Source organism: Cheilinus undulatus, linkage group 8 (assembly GCF_018320785.1).
Source record: "Cheilinus undulatus linkage group 8, ASM1832078v1, whole genome shotgun sequence".
In the NCBI taxonomy this organism is placed as follows: Eukaryota; Metazoa; Chordata; class Actinopteri; order Labriformes; family Labridae; genus Cheilinus; species Cheilinus undulatus.
In genome coordinates this window covers 18187957-18207779 of record NC_054872.1, presented here as the reverse complement: position 1 = coordinate 18207779, position 19823 = coordinate 18187957, and the positions used below count along the sequence as shown (strand labels likewise).

General features: G+C 37.2%; 1 protein-coding gene across 3 annotated transcripts; it reads left to right on the top strand.

Annotated features, from left to right (window-relative positions):
• Positions 1 to 73: 73 nt before the first annotated feature.
• azi2 (5-azacytidine induced 2) lies at positions 74 to 18172 on the top strand. Of its 3 annotated transcripts, none has more exons than XM_041793371.1 (8): positions 74 to 208; positions 4168 to 4419; positions 5076 to 5192; positions 5414 to 5513; positions 9197 to 9330; positions 9700 to 9764; positions 11661 to 11785; positions 15982 to 18172. In XM_041793371.1, exons 2-8 carry the CDS (start codon positions 4201 to 4203, stop codon positions 16410 to 16412), a joined length of 1191 nt encoding a protein of 396 aa, XP_041649305.1. In that variant the 5' UTR covers positions 74 to 208; positions 4168 to 4200; the 3' UTR covers positions 16413 to 18172. The 3 variants fall into 3 exon arrangements, with proteins under 3 accessions (XP_041649305.1, XP_041649307.1, XP_041649304.1); XM_041793373.1 differs by having other exon boundaries at positions 5414 to 5519; positions 11661 to 11770; XM_041793370.1 differs by having other exon boundaries at positions 5414 to 5519.
• The last annotated feature ends 1651 nt before the right edge of the window (positions 18173 to 19823 follow it).

Sequence of the window (19823 nt, the reverse complement as noted above, 5' to 3'; positions counted from 1 at the left end):
TGTTTGAGCTGTGCGTTTATTTTGAAAGGATTTTGGCAGTCAAGTGACTCCCGGAAGTTTTTGTTTCCTCACCTGTCAGTCCTGACACGGTGCGAGCGACTAGCCTCGTCTCTTTGTTTTTCTCCGACAAAAATGTGTTAATTTCTCTGGAATAAATGGTGATACTGATTTGCCCACCGAAACCTTATTGAGGACAGCATCTATCACGGTTAGTGAAAGTCGAGAGTGAAATATTCGACTGCCTTTGCTTCACCTAGCAACAAATAGCCAGAAGACGTTAGCCTAGCGCTAGCTAGCTGTTATCACCATAACAGATCGATCATTGAAAACACGGTCGGTATTAATGCATGTGTTATGATCGCTTTATCATCAATTCACGTTTGGGTTATAATTATGATATCGTTTTACTAAACGATCGATTTATTTTGTATGTTGACAAAAGAGCTACGGAAGCTAACTCCTTAATGTTAGCAATGTACATAAACGAGATTCATTGATTGTTTACATCCTGACAATAGCTGCCTTTTAACGCCTCTTTGAATAAAACATGATGTCCTTGTTGCTTTCTATATCCCCTTAGTTGTAAGCTCTTCTGATCTATCGAGATCTTTGTGTTAGACATGACGTCGCTCTTCTTGGCGTGTTTTAGACTCAAGTTGACTTTCGTTTTGAACACTTGCTGGTGTTACTTTCGATTTCATACAATTTTCTTGAATCGTCGTTGTATGTAAGCGGGCCTGCGTTACTGTTATCGGGGCTGCATATCTATTGTATGAATCTAAAATGCTGTCCACACATTCTTCTAAAACTTATTTATGTGAAAGCTTGGGCCTTGGGTGTTTAAAACTTGGCTCCTCAGTGTTTGCTGCATCATTGCACGCTGACATCATCAGCCGGCGCTAGCTGCACTGTCTCTGTGGCTGAGGATCAAAGAGGGTGTAGTAAGTTTTAAGCCATATCTGTTTTAGCTGCTTCTTGCTGAAGGGAGACTAAACTGTGTCACATCCCTTTAACTTTATGCTTGTATTCAAGTAAGGGTGAGAATTATTACTCTTCTTTTGGTATACAATCAAAGTTTATGTTTGCATTTCTAATGAAACAGTTAAGCAATTCATGCAAATATTACGGTGTGTTGTAAGTTTATGATATTCATGGTTGTAGAGTAAATAAAGCCATGGATGCAGGCTGCAGTGAACCCAAATGTTTCATTTCCAGTTTTATTTCCCAGCAGCTATAAACACTCAGCTGACACTTCAGCAGTGCACTTTTAGGATCCAAGGCAATCCAGTAAAACAGCTCTACTGTAACTTGTATATTTTTTTTAAATAATACACAATTCTGCTATTTTTTATAATCATCAAAAGGATGATTTTGCCATAAATTGTATTATCCACGCTGTACTCTGGATGGGAAGTTTAAACTGGAGTGCAGTTTGATAGAATAATTTATTAGATACAACGACGGGAAAACTTAATAACAAATTTTGGAGCAAAGTACCTCTGGATATCAAAACTTTCCCCACCCAACCAACTTTTTAAATTGCATCTTAAAACTTATTTGTATTATTTGGCTTTTAATACAGCATGGGAGTTATGTGATCTCTGTCCCTTAATGTCTTTTTTTTCTTAATCCTTGTGTTTTATGGCTTTTATTATGTTGGTATTCCTTTTATTGATTTTATGGTGTTTATATTTGGTTTTATATCTTCCTCCTAATGTTTTTATTTCTGCTTGTGTTGTTTGTGTTCTGTTTCTGTTTTTCTGGACTTTGCTAAATGTTGATGTTTTCCAACTTTGCTACATAAATAAAGTGGGTAAAAATAATGAATAAAAATGAAATTAAAGAAGCAGAAATGTACAATCTACTGTCTGCGTAATATCAGTGTTAAAAATATTAGCTTTAAAGTTAGTTGTTGTTATCAGCAGATATTATTGTGTTCACCTTCATTCTTTTAAGGTTAAAGTGAGTTTTATGGACTGAACTTTGTTCATTGAAGAACTGAAGTTTTAGGTTTGAGATGTGTTTATATGGCTGTATCAGGTGAATTAATATGTAAATATTATTAATATAATATCTAAGGATGCAGGATTTGTGATTTTTGCTGATATCCAATATGGCGATATGTGCTAATAAATTTTAAGCAGACACATTAGTGGCCTCATGATAGGATATTATCACGATACTTGGGTCACAATCCGATATTATTGTGATTTTTAACATTTTGCAATACAGTGAGTATTGCAACACCATATATTGCGATCTCTACCATTTTTTCAGCTGTTGAGCTGATTTAGCATTAGTCTTGCCCTCATGTTTGTCGCATTTCTGCAGTTTTTTATTTTCATGTAGCACTTCTTGCAAACCTCAGGTGTCATGTCGATCTCATTTGTGCCCTGCTTGCATTCCTAATGTCCATCTCTGGTGCTGCCATGTTTGTTGCAGGCCTACTAACTTCCTCCTGCTCTATGACTGTCACCTCTGCAGACTTCACTAGACAAACATTTGTATAAACTATTGATTTATTTTTCTATTATCATAGACTTGAGTTCATATTTTCAATTAAGTTGAAAAAATTGATACTTGGTGGATGAGACGATACAATAAATCACCCGACAAAATACCACAATACTATGCTGTATTGTTTTTTTTTCGCCCACCCCTAATACCGAAATGAGTGGGGCTGAACGATTGGGGAAGATAGTCTAATTTGGATTTTTTTTTCCACCTAATATTGCAATTGAAATTTGTTATTTGTTATATCTTATACTGAGTACAGTATTTAGTTGATTAAACTAAGGCTGAACAACAAGGAAAGTAGGATTTTTCAAAATTATTCTAGAAAAAAATTGACTCACATTTTAATGTTTGCATCATGTACCCTCTGCAATTCGAAATTGCAGTAGGACATATTGTGATTTTATCTAAATTTTGATTAACTGCCAAGCCCGAATAATGATATTTGAATATAGTTCAGACCTAAAACTTAAGTCCTTTAAACACACAACTGAAAGTTTGAGGATGAATTAATTAACAAATTTCAGTCCTTAAAAATAATTTAAGATGTAAAGAATGATGATGAATAAAGAAAAAGACTTCAGGTGACATAGACCTGTTGATCCAGTCTAAAACACCACTAACTTGTTTGTTTGGCCAATATATTTACAGCTGATACTGGCGGATTTTTTAATTTTTTGCCAAAATATGGGTTTTAAATATTGGCAGACATTTTCAATTCTGTCAGTACTGATATTGTGGCAGTAATATTGTGCATCCCTAGAAAAAAACAAATATTGTGCATCCCTATAAAGGAACTATTTCTCTGATCCCACCTTAACACAGTTATGCAGTATCACTGCAGTATTTCTGAAAGTGTTGTTGTTAAGGTGCAGATGAAGTAGATGATGCATTTAGATTTAATGTAGATTCCAATAGAAAAGACAATTTCTATTACTGCTATGCAAATGCTTTGGTGCCTTTTCACTATAATGTTTATTTTAACACAACTTACTTTTACTCACATTTTCCTGATCTTCACATATTTTTCACTTTACACCCTTTCTGATTATCCAACAGCTTTAACCATGGTAAAATCAGCCTTGCCAAAATCGGTATTTATTATGCTGTCCTGATGATGGCAGAGCTAAGTTCATTTACATAAGATGATATTTGAGATCATCTAATTGAGAGTAATCAGGCCTTGAACCCATTGTCTGCTAAAACTGTCAGATAATTTAAATGACAAAACAAAATCCACCTGTAGGTCAAACATTGAGCTGCCAATGATTCAGTGACACTAGGGTGGATGTTTTAAGAAAAGAGAAAACATTTTTAAAAACATTTAGTAGCTAACACAGTCAAATTCAAGGTGAAATTTGAATAAGCAGGCATATTATCCTTTTAAATCAAGACTGAACAGCAAAAAAAAGTGTCACCTTTATGGCTCTTTGCTTGTGATGGAAATGCATTTTACATTTCTCATAACAGTGGCTCATATAGATGAGATTTAGAAGTGAAACAAGCACAGAAATGGTAATCCAACAACAAAATAGCACTGATGGATCTCACAACAGTGGCTATTTATCCTCTTTTATGTCACAAACTAGTTACAAGTGGGTCAAGTTGCCAAATCTAATATTTTAATTCAGTGGTTCTTCTTGTAACCCCCAGGTCTTCACTGCTACAGAGCAGGCCTGCGCAGGAATGGAGCCCCTGGCGGTCGATGATGACATTTGCATCCTTAAACATGAGACAGCCTACACGGCTGCTGGCGAGAGTCCTGTTTCTGTGTGTGCTGGTGATGAATCTGTTGCTTCCCACTTTGCCCTGGTCACGGCCTATGAGGACATCAAGAAGAGGCTGAGAGATACCGAGCGGGAAAATACGTTGCTGAGGAAGAGGGTTAAGCAGCTGGAGGATAAGGTAGAGATGGAAAAAAAGCTGTTACAGTAGAGAACAGTAAGGGAGAAGATTGTAGAAAGAGATAATATTGTGAGGAGAATAAAGTTAAAGAATGTACTGCTAAAAAGCCAGAGAGTGAGGGGTGTGCTTAAATAACAGATCAATGACATAGATTTTTTTTTCCAATTTCCAGGACATCAGAATTATAAACAAACACAAAATACTCAGAGAAAGTTTGGAAAGAGTCAGCAAATTCAACAGCACGCTACAAAACACTCGCCTCTGGGAGAGTCTGCATGCCAGCATCATTAATATTGTTGGCCGATAGTCAAACCAAGAAAACAATGAGACATAAATCTGCACTGTCTAAAAACAGTGAGGTTGCCTAGAAAAGTATGGTAATGCCAACCAATGTGTTGCAGCACTACTTTTGGGGAAAGGCTCCTGAAATTGGATTTTTAAAAACAACAACAGATTGAGTACAATACAGAGCAAAATATTTAAACAATAAGGGTCTTTAGCAAATGGCAGGCTGGAGTGAAAAAGCTGCAGTTTGGGTTTTATATGCTGCAGTATTTGCTCTATCAAGATGGGATGTGGTGGAATAGACTTCATATCACAGATGTTTTAATAAAATATCTATTGTCTCTTTTGTGTTTTATCTGTTTGCGCTGCAGCTCTTCAGGCCAGATGCTCCTCCATCAGAGGGTCCTCAGTATGTGAATAAGGCCTTCAGTGCTTACCGAGGTATTTATATAGAGAAGGAGGACCTGCAGATGGAGCTAAACAAACTGGTGGGTGTGCCAATTATTTTGAATAAATCTCAAATTATTTAATGCCTGGCGCAAAGATCAAGTTTAGTGCAAACACTGAGCTTTTTTTGTTTTTAGGATGTTTTTCCTGCATCTTCTTCCGCTGTAATATTTATTTTTAACAAAGTAAATACATCTAACTTATATTATGTTTGCATTTGTACAAATGTTGATTGCAACTGTCTCCTCTCTTCCTTCAATAGAAAAAGGAGAAGAGCGAGAGTGAGAGGCTGCTGACGGAGCAGCTCCAGGCTAAAGAGTTGGAGCTGCTTCAGCTAAGGACGGAGATGGAGACCAGCCAAGGTACAGGTAGAGCACAAAGAGAATTGTTTCTATTACTTATAACAGCCAAGTAGTCCGTCTACATAATCTGAACCATTTGATTTGGTTTATTCTGACATAGGACTGGGGTATAAAACATTTGCCTCAGTGGTGTGTTTTTAGAAATTACTTTAGATTTAAATTATTTTAATAATAAAGTCTAATACAGTACGATATATACTGTACAGTACATATTTGCAATTTGATGACTATTGTTGTTAACTACGTAGAAAAGTTTAGACTAGCTCCACCTTGGGTATTAACAGCATTCAAACAAAGTTTACCAACTGCTTTAACAAGGAATAATACAATAATTTTATAAATAGAATATTAAAATTATGAGGACATTGTCACTTGTGTATTTAAGGATGTCTCTGAGGTATTTTCACTTTTGTTTTTGGAACTATGTAGTCTTAATGCAGTACTCGTAGTAGACTATTTTCAATAAGGACAGTAACAACAGAGGCCAAAAAAATCTACCCATGTAAAAGTTGAAAGTATGTAATTTAAAGTGTACTCTAAGTACTGAGTACTCAGTAGCTACTGAGGAGTTGTACAGTAAAATATAATCTTTCCTAAAGAATATAATGTATCTCAAACCAGGTTGTTCAGGTAAACTCATTTTGAAAATGTCTATAGCGGTTCACATTGTCCACATTACATATAGTTAAACTACACTTTTAAAAGTGTTAAACATTTTACAATAAGTCAGAGCTGCAGTAACTCTTGAAAGTCTGTGGTAATGTGGGTCCCCTCTGACAAGAACAAAGCAAAGAGTCAATCTCATAGAAAGGCAATGCATGCTTCTGCAGAATATGCACTATTTACTTAGGAACACCTGAAGTCACAGGGGGCAGTCTAACTCAGTGGATAACTTCACTCATGGTGCAAAAGTGTGGAGTTTTGGATTGTGATGTGAAATCATTCTCTGTGTGCTACTGTGTAGTCAAAGTAGGTGGAAAAAGTACAAGAGTATTTCAATCAAGAAAAAGTACAGTTACTCTGGTTAAAACTTACTGATGCAGAAGTAAATGTACTTAATTCAAAATATACTCAAAAAAGTACAAGTACCCAACAAAACTACTAAATTACAGAATTTTGAATAAATGTAATTAGTTAATTTCCACCTATGCTTTTCAATGACCTTTTCTCTGAGTTGCTTGGAGTGTTCTTTTGTCTTCATGGTATAATGGTTTCGAGTAGTACATATTTTAAAATGTATTTTATGTATTGAGTAGATACTAAGGCTGATCAATTTGAGAAAACAATCTAATTATTTTTTCCCCCAAATTTTGAATTTGCAATTTGACATTAGATTATTTTTTACTTTGCTTATCAAAAACAAGCAATGATTTTGTTGCATTGTATAACCAACACAATATTAGATAAAGCAAGCGTATACTGTTCTTTCTTGTAATTCGGGCCTATAGGTCATAGGGGTTGGCTGGCGGTAATACCATGTACCCTGATAAATTTGGGGAGGGTATGACGGTGTTAAAAAGTAGATACCGCCCGATCCTAAGACGCAGTGTGAATTGTTGTATTGAAAGGAATGGTCATTGATATGTCATTGCCATTTTTAAATATAATTTGTGTAGAGCATAATATCCCTCCTGCAAAAACAACTGTTTTTTTGACACACATTTCAAATTCTGCAATTGGAAATTGCAGTAGGACATACTGTGATTTTATCTAAATTTAGAATAATTGCCCAACCCTAGAGCTACCGAGAAGCTATACAGTAAAAAATATGGATGTTGTTATTGGTATTAAAGGGATACTTCAACATTTTGGCAAATTCACCCATTGCCATAATTCCTATAGTCTTAGTAATAGGTTCGTTACCTTTAGTTGTCGGTGCAAGCTGTTTTTAGATCGGCGCTGCCGAGTTCGGAGCTGCTGTGCCAACTCAATGTAAGCAGACAGTATTTCCGGCTTTCCCTCATCAAACTCATCAAATACACTATCCAACAACTCCAAAACGCTCTTGTGGACAAGTTGTGGCCTGCACATTCACCACGCTATGAAATAATCATGGAACATTATGATACGGAGATGTTTTAAAGCTAGATGCAAAGCCGGAACTACACTCCAGACATGGCTGCTGTACTGTGTCACTCCGCCCAGTGGTTTACTCAAGAAATAGTTCCGAGTATTTGCTTCATGTGTCGCAATGTTCCAGCTGTTTTGGGATGAGATGTGAAATCATTCTCTCTCTATTTGCTGAAGTAGTCATCAGAGGTGGAGAAAGTACAAGAGTATTGTACTCAAGTAAAAGTACAGTTACTCTGATTAAAATTTAAGTAGAAGCCAAAGTTTAGATTTCAAAATGTACTCAAAAAGTACAAGTACCCATAAAATTAATCAATTACAGTAATTTAAGTAAATGTAATAAGTTACTTTCCACCCCTGATTAACAAAGTATTTTTACTCAAGTACTGTACTTTTTTAGTATCTGTACTTAAGTATTCTTGATTTTTTTTTTTTTTTTTTTTTTTGAGGAAACGTTACTTTCACAGCACTCCATTTGAAACACAACCACCATACTTTTGACTTTACTGAGAGTGTTCTTGCTACTCAGTATTTTTGCTCTTAGATCAGTTTCTTAGTTCTTGTTGTGGTCCATCTAAATGGTACTACTGTATCTGTACATAGCATGTCTCCAAGGTTTGATATCATATTTATGTGTCTAATCATTATTTATCCCTTGTATTTTTGAAAGATTTATGTTTGAGCTCTTATGCCTTTACTAAAAAGATAGGGCATGAACAGAGTTGGAAACTAAGAGAGATAGTAGGGAAAGACGTGTGGGAAAGGAACCACAGTTCAGACCTGAACCCTGGCTGTCAACATTGAGGACAACAGCCTCTGTTCATGGGGCGCAGCCAAACCCATGGGCCATCTGCTCCTGGTGAATTTGAATGATCTAACGTAGCACCAACACAGAGCAAACGCCACTCAGATCATGCAGTTCATGAAGTGGTTACACCAAAGAAGGATGGCCATTTTTCATCCGAGTAACTATCTCCATATCTTCGACTAAGGTTTCAACAGTTATTCACAACCAATGTATCAAATAAGTTTGTAAAGTTTGAGGAAGGATCAACAGACCTAGTCAGCCAACATCTTTTCAGCCTCATTCCTTAAACTTCAAAGTGTGTTTTAAGGACTGAAGTTTTAGGTCTGAACTACGTTTTTTATAGGGGTATTGATATCGGTACAAGCTAAAAAATTAATAAATTAATATTGGGATATCAGATATTGGCAAGTCCCACATGTATTCAAAGCAAGTAACCCAGTACTTTAAACTCTCACACAGTATGACTTGGCAACTATTACTCGTGTTGAAGTAATTGACCTGGTTTGTTAGAATACCCGCCTCTGATCACACAAAACAGGTCCAAAACCTTCTTTAACCTCTCGAAATATATTATAGATCAGCTGGACTTATTAAGATCTAATGCAAAGTATTTGAATTTGCTACCATTTGTGACACACCAAACATTTTTAATTTCATTAATAATAAGAAAATAAATAGGGAGAAATTCTGCAAAGTGGTAACCATCATTTTTGTAAAATGTCAGGCCTGTATAAAAATATCTAAATCAATTAATTCTCTCATCAGCAGTAACTGTGTGTCTGTTTTTTTTATGGTGTTTGTGCAGTGATGAGGAGCATGAACAACTCGCTGGACTACTGGCAGGTAGACAGGGTCAGCACGGAGCAAAAGATCCACAAACTGCAGGATGAGCTGGAGAGGATGACACTGGAGAACAGCCGTCTGCAGGAGAGAAGTGGGGTAGGTGAAGGAGGGAAGTACGGACAAAAGACAGACAGGAGAGAGGGAGGAGGAGAAAACAGAAGCTTTGCTACTCAGCAGACGTTTGACCTGAAGGGGTTTAACAAGTTGAGTGAACAAGGTGCAGAAAGATGCAACAAGACAAACTGATATAAAGAATAAAAGTAGTGATGAGGAGCTGGACTGAGATGGAGGCTAAGGATGAACATTTGTAATTGTTGAAGGATGAAAAAAAGTTAATAGGAGAATGAATTAAAGGAGAACTGAGGATTCTTGAGTAATTTTTAAAATTCTGAAAAGACTTTAAAATACATCAAATAACATCAGACATCACTTCAGCTCTCTAATTTGTACTTCACTCTGCCTTAGGAGGAACCCCACGGCCTTAATGGACCAGACTTGGACCACACCTGTGACGCAAAGTATACAGCAAGGTAAAATGTGTTATTTATGTGCTCAAACATGACATAACAGTTAAACTTTGCGTAGAGGATAAAAAAAGATTATTTGATAAGAGAAAGCAACCATCAGTATAAAGAAAGATGCTTCGCTTTTTTGAATTCTCTCGCTCAGTTTAAATGTTTGTTCTCAAATGTGGGTATTACAGACTTCATGGTCATAGCTATAAAGCTGTTGAAAGAGCCAAAGATTCACTTGATCCTTCTCTAATGTCCATGTTTCCTCTTTTTTTCTAATGTTAAGATGACGTCAAAGTTGGTATAATGCCATGTTGTGATTATTATGTTTCTCATCATAGTTACAACAGTAAGACAAAGAAAATATTTATTGGAGGTTTGTTATTTGCAGTTTGAGATCAAGCTTGTGAATGTTGTAAGGTATTATTATTCATACATACAGCAATTCAGAGTGCCCCACTGCGCAAAAAACAAGGCAATCAGTACATCCAGAGCATCAAGAACATGTCACTAAGCAATGTTGTACTTCCAATCACACGTCTTCAATCCTTATTTCCTATTACAAGTATATAAATAATGTGTCAGATATATCTCAAGTAAATATTGATTAAGATTACACCTAAAGGAAATAAATGTAGTTTATTTTACAAGAAACAAATAACTTCAAAAAATGAAACAATAGTGTCAACATAGTAATGATAATAATAATAATGAATAAAGAATAAAACTTAAAAGTTTTAGAGAAAAGTGATGAGTGATATGTGGAGCCACGTTATTGAAAAAAAAGGCAACTAATAGAAAAAGCTTTGGATAGGTGTGATGTTCTACATGTAGTTAGACGTATTGTTACATTCTGCAGTGTCTGCACTGTGTTGCAATTGTCCACTTCGGCCACTAGAGGAGGGTGCAACTCTGCAAAACATTTCATGATGTACAGATAACCTCACCTGATCTTTAGACATGATTAGCACCCATAAATGGACAGTTTGAATTTGCACTCCACTGTTCTGGTGTGTACAAGGTTAAAGCATATAAAGTCACCTTCCACCTATTCTTTCAGTGAGGATACCTGTAAATGTGCATTGACTCACATTTAAGGAAAAAAAATCCTATTTAGGGAGCATTTTAATTGTTTCACATGTCAGCAGTTTTCAGATAGTGTTAGTTTTAATCAGCACAAAAAGCTTTGGTATTTCTCAACAGTTTTTTTTTTGTTGCTGCTGTTTCAGGCAGGTGTGTGAAATAAAGGCAAAGTGTTAATGAGATTTAACATCTCCACATAAGGTGTGGAGAGGACAGTTTGTAGGTGTTGCCTAAAATTTACTCACTTTTTATTTTTAAATCGTGGCATGAGATTTAAATGTAGCTGATTTTACTGGTTGGATTGGCATTGAATCATCAGCAAAGTTTTTCTTTTTCGGGGGTCAGTGATGATACTTGAATTAAACCAAAGTGGTTTTCCTTTTCAACCCTCTTTAAAAAAAATAAATGTACCTTATTAAACTGACATTAATGCTGCTATGTAGTTTTGCACATCTGTGAAATCATCTGTAGCTTTAGGTGCGCACTATCAGTGACAGAATTAAATTTGTCAACAAAGTAGGAAACCGTTTTTACAGATTAACAGTTTCACTCTGCTAACAAGCCTCTCTGGGATTTTACGCACCTTCCTAAATAAATTGTTTCTATGATGATACATGCTACAAATGTGAACAAATTTATGTCAGAGTTTTACATCTTTAAATTTAAAGACAAGTATAAGAAATTCATAATCATATATTATTTTCTTGTTGCAAAAGAGCCAAGAGATTAAGGAAATTTAAAGGGTATACCATAGGCTGCACTGTGCCTTTAGATCCTATCAAAAATTCCTTTGGCATAAATGTTTAAATGTATGATTTCATTCTTCTGCAGGGAGAGATGCATGCAGCAGACGTACTCAGCTTTGTGCAGCGAGGTCACACGTCTTCATTCAGAGCTGAAGCACCAAACAGGCCTGATCCGGAAGCTCAGGCCGCTCATCAGTGAGTCCAGACAAGGTGAAGCACGTACTCGTTTAAACATGTAGGCACGCTCAGAGATGTTTATTTGAATACAAATCATTGCATCAGAATGGTGTTTGTGTGAGTGTATGTGATAAACCAGCAGCACTGCTCCCCTCCTGCCTTTTCACACCTACTCAGTATGTACAGCGTCCTCTACAACCTATATTCCCTTATAGCACTGTCTCACAGGTAAGCACTCAGCAGTCAGTGCAGCCTTGAGATCTTTTTTTTGAGGTTGTTCATATCTTTAAGACAACAGGTGGCATTTTTTAGCTATTAGGGCAAGATAATTAGTGCACCAAAAAATCGGAAGTGTTTGCCTCTTTTTACCCTCTTTATGATCTTTAGTAAGGGCATTTTCAGTTTAAAAAGATTTACTTGATTAAGCCCTTTACAGATGTTCAGTCTTTCACAGTGTTGTTGAACATGCTTCACGCACAACATGAAACACATGCACAATCTGGATCCAGTAAACATGCACTAACACTACACTTGCCTTGTTGTCTTGTTGTTTTGTTGGAAAATAAAACTTCTCCTAAGCCGTAGTACTTTTGCAAACTGAATAAGATTGCCCTCTGGGATTTTTCTTTTTCTGCATTCATATAACCCTCTACCATTACAAGCCTTCCAGGATTATCTGCTGAGAAGCATCTCCACAGCATGATGCCTCCAGCACTGTGCCACAAAGCGTCTTATCTGATGGCATGTCAAAAAAACACCATTTTGGCCTCTTCAGACCAAAAAACTTCCTTTCTCTTGAGTTTTTTTTTTTTTTTTATTCAGCAGTGGTTTCACTTTGCCACTCTCCCATAAAACTTTGACTGGTGAAGAACCTGGGCAACAGTTTTTGTATGTAGAGTCTCTACCATCTCAGCTGCTGAGGCTTGTAACTCCTTCAGAATAGTCATAGGTGTCTTGGTGGCCTCTCTCACTTGTCTCCTTCTTGCACAATCACTCAGTTTGTGAGGACTGCCTGATCTAGGTAGATTTACACACGTGTCATATTCCTTCTATTTCTTGATGATAGATTTAACAGAACTCGGGGGGATGTTCAGTGCCTTGGAATTTTTTTGTATACATCCCCTGACTTATACTTTTGAGTAACCTTTTCTCTTAGTTGTTTGGGGTGTTCTTTTGTCTTCATTGTGTAATGGTAGCCATGAATACTGAACCAGTGACTACACTATTCAGACACAGTTGTCTTTAAACTACAATCACTTGAGACACATTCTCTGCACTCAAGTGATCCCAATTTTACTAGCACCAGTGAGCTCGACCTCTGTTGAATTAGGTCAGTCCTTTTGAGGGGGTGAATGTTTATGCTATCACTTTTCACATTTAATATTTTTATTTAATTGACATTACTTTGTAGAAATCTGTTCTCACTTTGACATTAATGGGGGTGGGGGTATTTTTGTGTAAAATAATCTTGATTATATTGACCATGACTGTTTTTTTAAGTAAATAAAAGGATAAATCATCCAAGGGGGTGAACACTTTTTATAGGTAATGTACACCGTCTTACTTTTGCTTGCAAAACATTACAATTTGATTGAATAATCTCAGTGTACTATGCTCTTTAGAGCCGAAGTTTGTCTACTTTGGAAGACAATATAATAGAAATTAGAAATATCGTGACTATTGACACATAAAGATCCTTTAAAAGCCAGTAGGAAATAGTGTGGCAAACACACTTCTTCAAACAATTTAGGATTTAAAAGTGTTTTAAATTGAAGTATCAGCTTGTGTTAGATCTGAGGTTCACTGGTCTTTTAAGGTTGACTTTAAACCTTTCCTTTCTGGATAGAAACTTCTTTGGCTAACATCAGAAGCATTTTTTCAGTTAATGCTGCCTCTCTTCTGTCAAAGGAAGGCTTTTCTGAAGAAGAACTACTTCCTGAGAAGATTTCTCCTGCTGCTCCTTGTTGAAATTTGTATAAGGGTGTGATAAGACTGTGGATAAAATCAAAGTACTCAAGCACTTTGATAAAGGACATCATGAAATGGTCTGTCCCTCCTCTCCTCTCCCTCTGTGATGATGTATTTGAAGCCTCAGAGAGATTACCTCTTGTTGTTGATTCCCTCCGAGTGTCAGAAGAACAGACTAGGAGGTGAAAATTAGAACGAAATATGGCAAGAAAATAAATCTTGGCCTATTTATTCCACTGAATAAGAGGGTAATCCTGTAACTTAGATGAGGGAGATGGAGAGAAATAAGGAAAGCAGGAGTGGCAGAGAGAATGGAGAGAGAGAGACAGAAGGGGGAGGAGAGGGAGCCGTGTATTTATTCAGTCATATTGTGCATCTGTATTCTTCTAATGTCCTACTTTGGAATCACTTTTATTCAAATCCAAGACTCAGGAGACCCACTCATGGAGGAGTAGCAGGGAGGGATGGATGGAGGGATGATGTGAGGATGAGTAGTGGATATGAGGAAAAACAGGGAGATACTAATTTAAAGTTTATTATTCGTCCAAGACGATGATTTGATCGCACAGCAACAATGTGTGTGTGCAGGATTAGGACAACAGATTTGTGCTTGGATATGATTTTTGTGCAATAATGTTCTTGTGGGAAAAATAATTAGTATTTTTGATATTTACTGGTTCACAGGCGATGTACTTGGTGCAGAGATTTTAGAACATGTAGCCTGCTGCATGGTGGGAGATTTTATCTCTGTTCTCTGTTTTTACACCAGGCCTATTATTCGGTCAGGGATCAAAAGGCTTTAGTTGCGCACACCTTTGAATTTTAAATCTCTTTGGAGACAGAATTTAATTCAAAGGTAAATATGTGGAGAAATAAGCACAGAGGTGCGATGTTGGTGCCAAATACTAAACAAAAACAGCTATTGGAGGAAAGAAGAGATGGCTTCATCTATTCAGCTGAGTTTTCAGGCAGCAAGAATTTAATCAAACAACAAACCAGTTTTCTCTTGGCACACTAGGGAGTAGAAAACAAATCTTCATTTCAGCCAAAATCAGGAGACAAATTGTTCATTTGCCTTAAGGGGGTCTTAATTTTATTGCATTTACTTAAAATGTACTGTAGAAACTGACAGGAAGCTTTAAGGTAATTTTGTAAATGTGATAAAGTTCCATATCTAAATAATTAGTCAACCAAATTCAGTGGAAAATTCAGTCTCAGACATCAAGAATATCTTTAAAGTATCTCAATACACGTTTGCTCAAATAGAAAGCTTTATTTAATGTCCATCCAGCCCTACTCAGAGTGATGGGAATTACAGCTCTTTTTAGAGATCTGGAATATTTGTCTTAGCTCAGGTATAAGATAAACAAACAGCTCTACATCTGACACCATTTTTTCATTTTTTATGTCTTTAAAACAGCAACAAAAATGGAAAAAAGGGAACAGTCTCTTAAATAGGATCCAGCTCCTAGAATCCACTCATCCACAAATGACACATCACAACTCCCTCGTTAGAAGTTGTCTTGAATTGTCATTTCAGTATAGCCAGTACCTCACAAGATTTTCTGTCCGAGTTGTTATAACAGTGCCCTTTATAAGAATGTTTATGACAAAATCAGGGATAAAGCTGTTACCTGCAAGCCTCTTGGTGTGTGGCTAATTTTCCTCCATTTATTTGTATTGCCTGGCGTTACAGTGCCCATCCCATGGTAAAAGAGCCACAGAAACTACAATGAGCTGTTGTTTGCTTAACAGGTGAGCAATTGAGTTCCAGTGTCAGATCGACTGTAAGAATGAATTGTTAATGAATACTATGGATGCAAAAACTGAAGTGCACTCACACTTTGTCTGAAAGCCCAAAATGCATCATAAATTCAAAATGTGAAAAGGGCCTATGTCAGTCCTTTTGTGTCCATGACCTCAGGTCATAACATTGAAATTAGTGACTCAAAATAAGGTTGAGTGGTCCTACCATATCCCAGGATATTTAATAATAGCCACGGTATCCCTTTGATTATCATCATGAAAAAATCCACTGTATAAAAAGTGTGATTTTTGATAAATGCCTTTAGAGTGTTTGTCCATTTTTGTAGCAGCACTGCCAGTGTGTGAAGATACAATAAAAGAGACAGAGTTTCTCTGCACTCATACAGTATCATGTATAGTTCAATGAAATGTAACCTATGGTAATATATGGATTCAAAAAGTCTCATTTTGCTGGTGTCAACTGTAGCTGTTTCTTTCTCTGTCTGTCTCAACAGTTCCAATCCAGTGTCGGGACGATGTAGAAAAAAACAACAACCACGCAATCCCCCGGGTGTCAGTGCCTCGCCCCCCTAGTGCCCCCCCACTCCCCTCGTCCTGCGGTCGCCCCTGCCCCCCTGTCTGCGGGCCGTCAGGAACCCTACTGCCCGACAGTTTGAGGGAGGACTGCTGGTATAATGGACCCTGGCCCTCCCAGAGCTGCTCAGGAGAGGCTCTTCTTGGCAGTGACACCTGCTCTGTGGTCCTGCCTCCACCCCCTCTGAACCAGGCCTCCCTGGATGACAGCTCACGGTCCTTCCCTAGCCCCCCTAAACCAAGTGATGCCATGTTCTGGGAGGGACACTCTGCTACATCAAACGCCTCATCCTCAATTGGAAACTGCACTCCCAGGAGCCCTCCCAGTGCCGAGTGGACCAAGCCCTACTGAGAGGAACACTCACAAGGGCATAGATGATTCACTAAGAGTGTAGTTGGATGGAAATAAACCAATGGATGAATGATAGGACTCTCCAACTCTGCCACATAGCTACCACCTAACCTGCCTTAAGTTGATAAGACCACTCCTCCTGTCTGGACTGGACTGGACTGCTTCTGCTAGCAGTGGGACCTGATAGATGCCAGAGGAGGCCTTTTTTTTTTCGAGGTACAGACTCTGTGAACTCATTCATCCGTCGACTCTGCACATCCATCAAAGAACATATCCCACTTTGCAGAGAAAATGTTGATGAGACCCTCAGCAGAGTAAATAGTTCGTCTATGTGTATGTGTCTTTTTATGCACATGCATAGAAGCAGTTTTATTTGCGTGTGTGCATTTACACACATCAGAGTGTGCCTGTGTGTGCAGATCAGTGTGCAGGCATTGTTCACCTGCCTGTATCTGTATCGTCATCAGAAACCTAACATGGGGCCACAGCATAATGCTATAATTTGTAAAAGTGTACTCCCTCCAGTACAAATCTTTTTACATTTGATCGCTGTAAAGAATACAAACAATGTAGTCTCATGATCATGTGAAGGAGATTTCTAGGTAAGAAGACTTGATGTGATTGTTTTGTGCTGTGGTGGAGACAGAAATACAATAACTGTAGGATATTCACGCAGTTCTTTGTTCCAAATTTTAGCAGATACCAAACCTAGTATTCAACATCCTGTTTGTCTTTTATAATTTAAGTCCAAGTGGATCTGTATTAAAGTGGGCTACCATGTCTATATGCCTACTAAATCATCTCAGAATGAAGTGACAGTATTTTTAAGGACATTGCTAAAAAGGTAGGAAATATCTAAATCTAAACGTGTATAGCTTTGTGGAAAAAGCACTCCACCCTCACTTTCACCAGAAATGATTCAACTCAGACAGGCCTTCTTAAACCTTCCTGTTTTCACAAAATCAAGTCTCTGAGAATCACTGAAATATCTTTTGTGTCGTTTTTGTTTGATTTGATGTAGATGCTCCAGTATTTGTAAGGGTGTGCATTTTTGGATGTTTCTTCTGTAGGGCTTTAAATCTGAAAGAATCACTCCCTTATTTTGAAATAAATTGGAAGCCTGGTCATTTCTGTGGATAATTTAAATTGCACATGTATCTTAACTCTGTACTGTACTGCTGTTAATCTAGGACACACTGTTTTTGCAGTATGATAAGAGTTGTTGTGTGAAGAGGGAAGGTTTTTTCTTTTTTAACAGTGAAATGAAAAACCGAAGGATGTACAAAAGGAAAATTATGATCAAACGATAGGAAATCTGAAGAGAAGAATGTCTGATCTGTATAAATGTATATGGTGGGCTTCAGTACTTTGCCAAATGCAGTTTTGCACTTCAAACCATAGGATGTTTTATTTCTCCCCACTTCTTTAGACTTCTTATGTGTAGAAAAGCTCACCGCAGTGGTGGCAAGACAGTAAGTCATGAACCTGAGGAAATGTGACTGGAAAAGAGGTGCACAAAGCACAAAGACCCATGGTTGTTGAAAAGATGTTGTACGTTCATTCTCTTCAGTATGTTTCATGATAACTGTGGTCTTTCTGTTGATTTCTAAGAAATGTTATTTTACAGCAGTAGTTTCATACTTCTGTAAACGATTTGCAAACCAAAATGCAATGTACAGTAGATATGGATTATATTTTAGATTTACTGCACTTCAGACTGTTTGTAAATACGGTCAATTAAACTAAAGGCAAGAAAGTGACCCTGTGAGTTTGCTCTTTCTCCATTTTTTCTTGGATTTGTTGCAACACAGTTCTGTGATTCAATGGTTCCTCTGAAAAATACTGTAGTTTTGGGGGTGTCAAGCTGTTTTGCAGCTGAAACCAACATGCAGGTGTATCTCAAAAAATTAGAATAGCATGGAAAAGTGACTTAGTTAAAGAAGTGAAACTGCATTCTGGATTCATCTCATCCTAAGTTAAATATTTCAAGACTTCTTTTTTTATCTTGATGATTACAGCTCACAAAAACAAAAAAAATCCACCATCTCAGAATATAAGAATATCACAAAATATCAGTGGGAAAAGGATTTATAATACAGAAATGTTAACCCTCTGAGAAGTTATGCTCATTAGTTGGAGCTCTTTTTTTACAAAAATTACTGCATCTACGCAATGTGGCATGGAGGCAATCAGTCTGTGGCACTGCTGGGGTGTTATGAAGCCCAGGTTGCTCTGATAGCAGCCTTCGGCTCATCTGTGTTATTGAGTCTGTTGTCTCTCTTCCTCTTGACATTTCCCCCAGACATTCTCTGCGGGTTCAGCTCAGGCCAGCTGTCTGGCCAAGAAAGCAAAGTTATTCTATGGTCAATGAACCAATCTCTGATAGATTCGGCTTCACTGTGGGCAGGTGAAAAGGAAATCAGTTCTCCATAAAGCTATTCAGCAGATGAAAGCATGATGTGCTCTAAAATCTGTTGGACGGCTGACAGCGTTGACTCTGGACTTGATAAATCACAGTGGACCAACATCAGTAGAGGACATGGCACCTCAAACCATCACTGTCTGTGGAAACTGAAAACTGGACTTCAAGCACCTTGGATTCTGTGCCTCTCAGATCTTCCTCCAGACTTTGCGACCTTGACTTCCAATGAAATACTACATTTAGTTTCATCTGAAAACAGGACTTTAGACCACTGAGCAATGGTCCATTTTCCTAGCCCAGGGGAGAAGCTAGTGACATCTGTGGTTCAGGAGTTGCTTGACACTAAGAACACCCTTGCAGCTCATACCCTGGACTTTCTGAGTGTGGTGGCTCTTGATCATTGTTGTCTATAATTTTCTTTCTTATCCCCTGGGACAACTGTCTCCGTAGCTTTCCGTGGTCCATGTTCAGTGTGTTAAAACTGTGACTACTTTTTACTCTTTAAATAGGAAGGCTGACTGGTTACAAGTTTGAAGACATCTGTGATGCTAATCACAGGTGTCGCACAACTTAGTTTAACGTGTCCCTATGGTCAAATTTTACATCATCATCATACCATTTTTTTGTCCAGACCAGTTTCATTAGTTTGTTTTCTAAAATAATTATTTAGAACCACAATTCAAAAGCAATGTCTGATTTTTATTTTTTGATTTTTAGTAAATTTTATTACTTTTGTCAATTTCAAGTTATTTCAGTGACCATTGTGCGTTATTTTCTTTAGCGAAAGGGTTAAACAATTTTATCCTCAAGTGTACTCAGAAAATCGTGAAATTCCAAGATAGAAACTTCAGTTGAGCGATTAAAATAAAAGAAATAAGTGAAAATGATGCATTCTGTTACTAAATACTACTGAATAACAGTATGAGATGACTGAAAACTTGACATTCATCTTGCATTAATAGAATAAAATAAATTTAGTGTGTCTGATG

What these genes read in the sequence shown, in the direction of transcription:
- azi2 (XM_041793370.1), top strand. Translation starts at nt 4,201, where the DNA reads ATGGAGCCCCTGGCGGTCGATGATGACATTTGCATCCTTAAACATGAG. An exon ending in TTAAGCAGCTGGAGGATAAG is followed by an intron (nt 4,420 to 5,075) that starts GTAGAGATGGAA and finishes TTTGCGCTGCAG; the next exon opens with CTCTTCAGGCCAGATGCTCC. An exon ending in GGAGACCAGCCAAGGTACAG is followed by an intron (nt 5,520 to 9,196) that starts GTAGAGCACAAA and finishes GTGTTTGTGCAG; the next exon opens with TGATGAGGAGCATGAACAAC.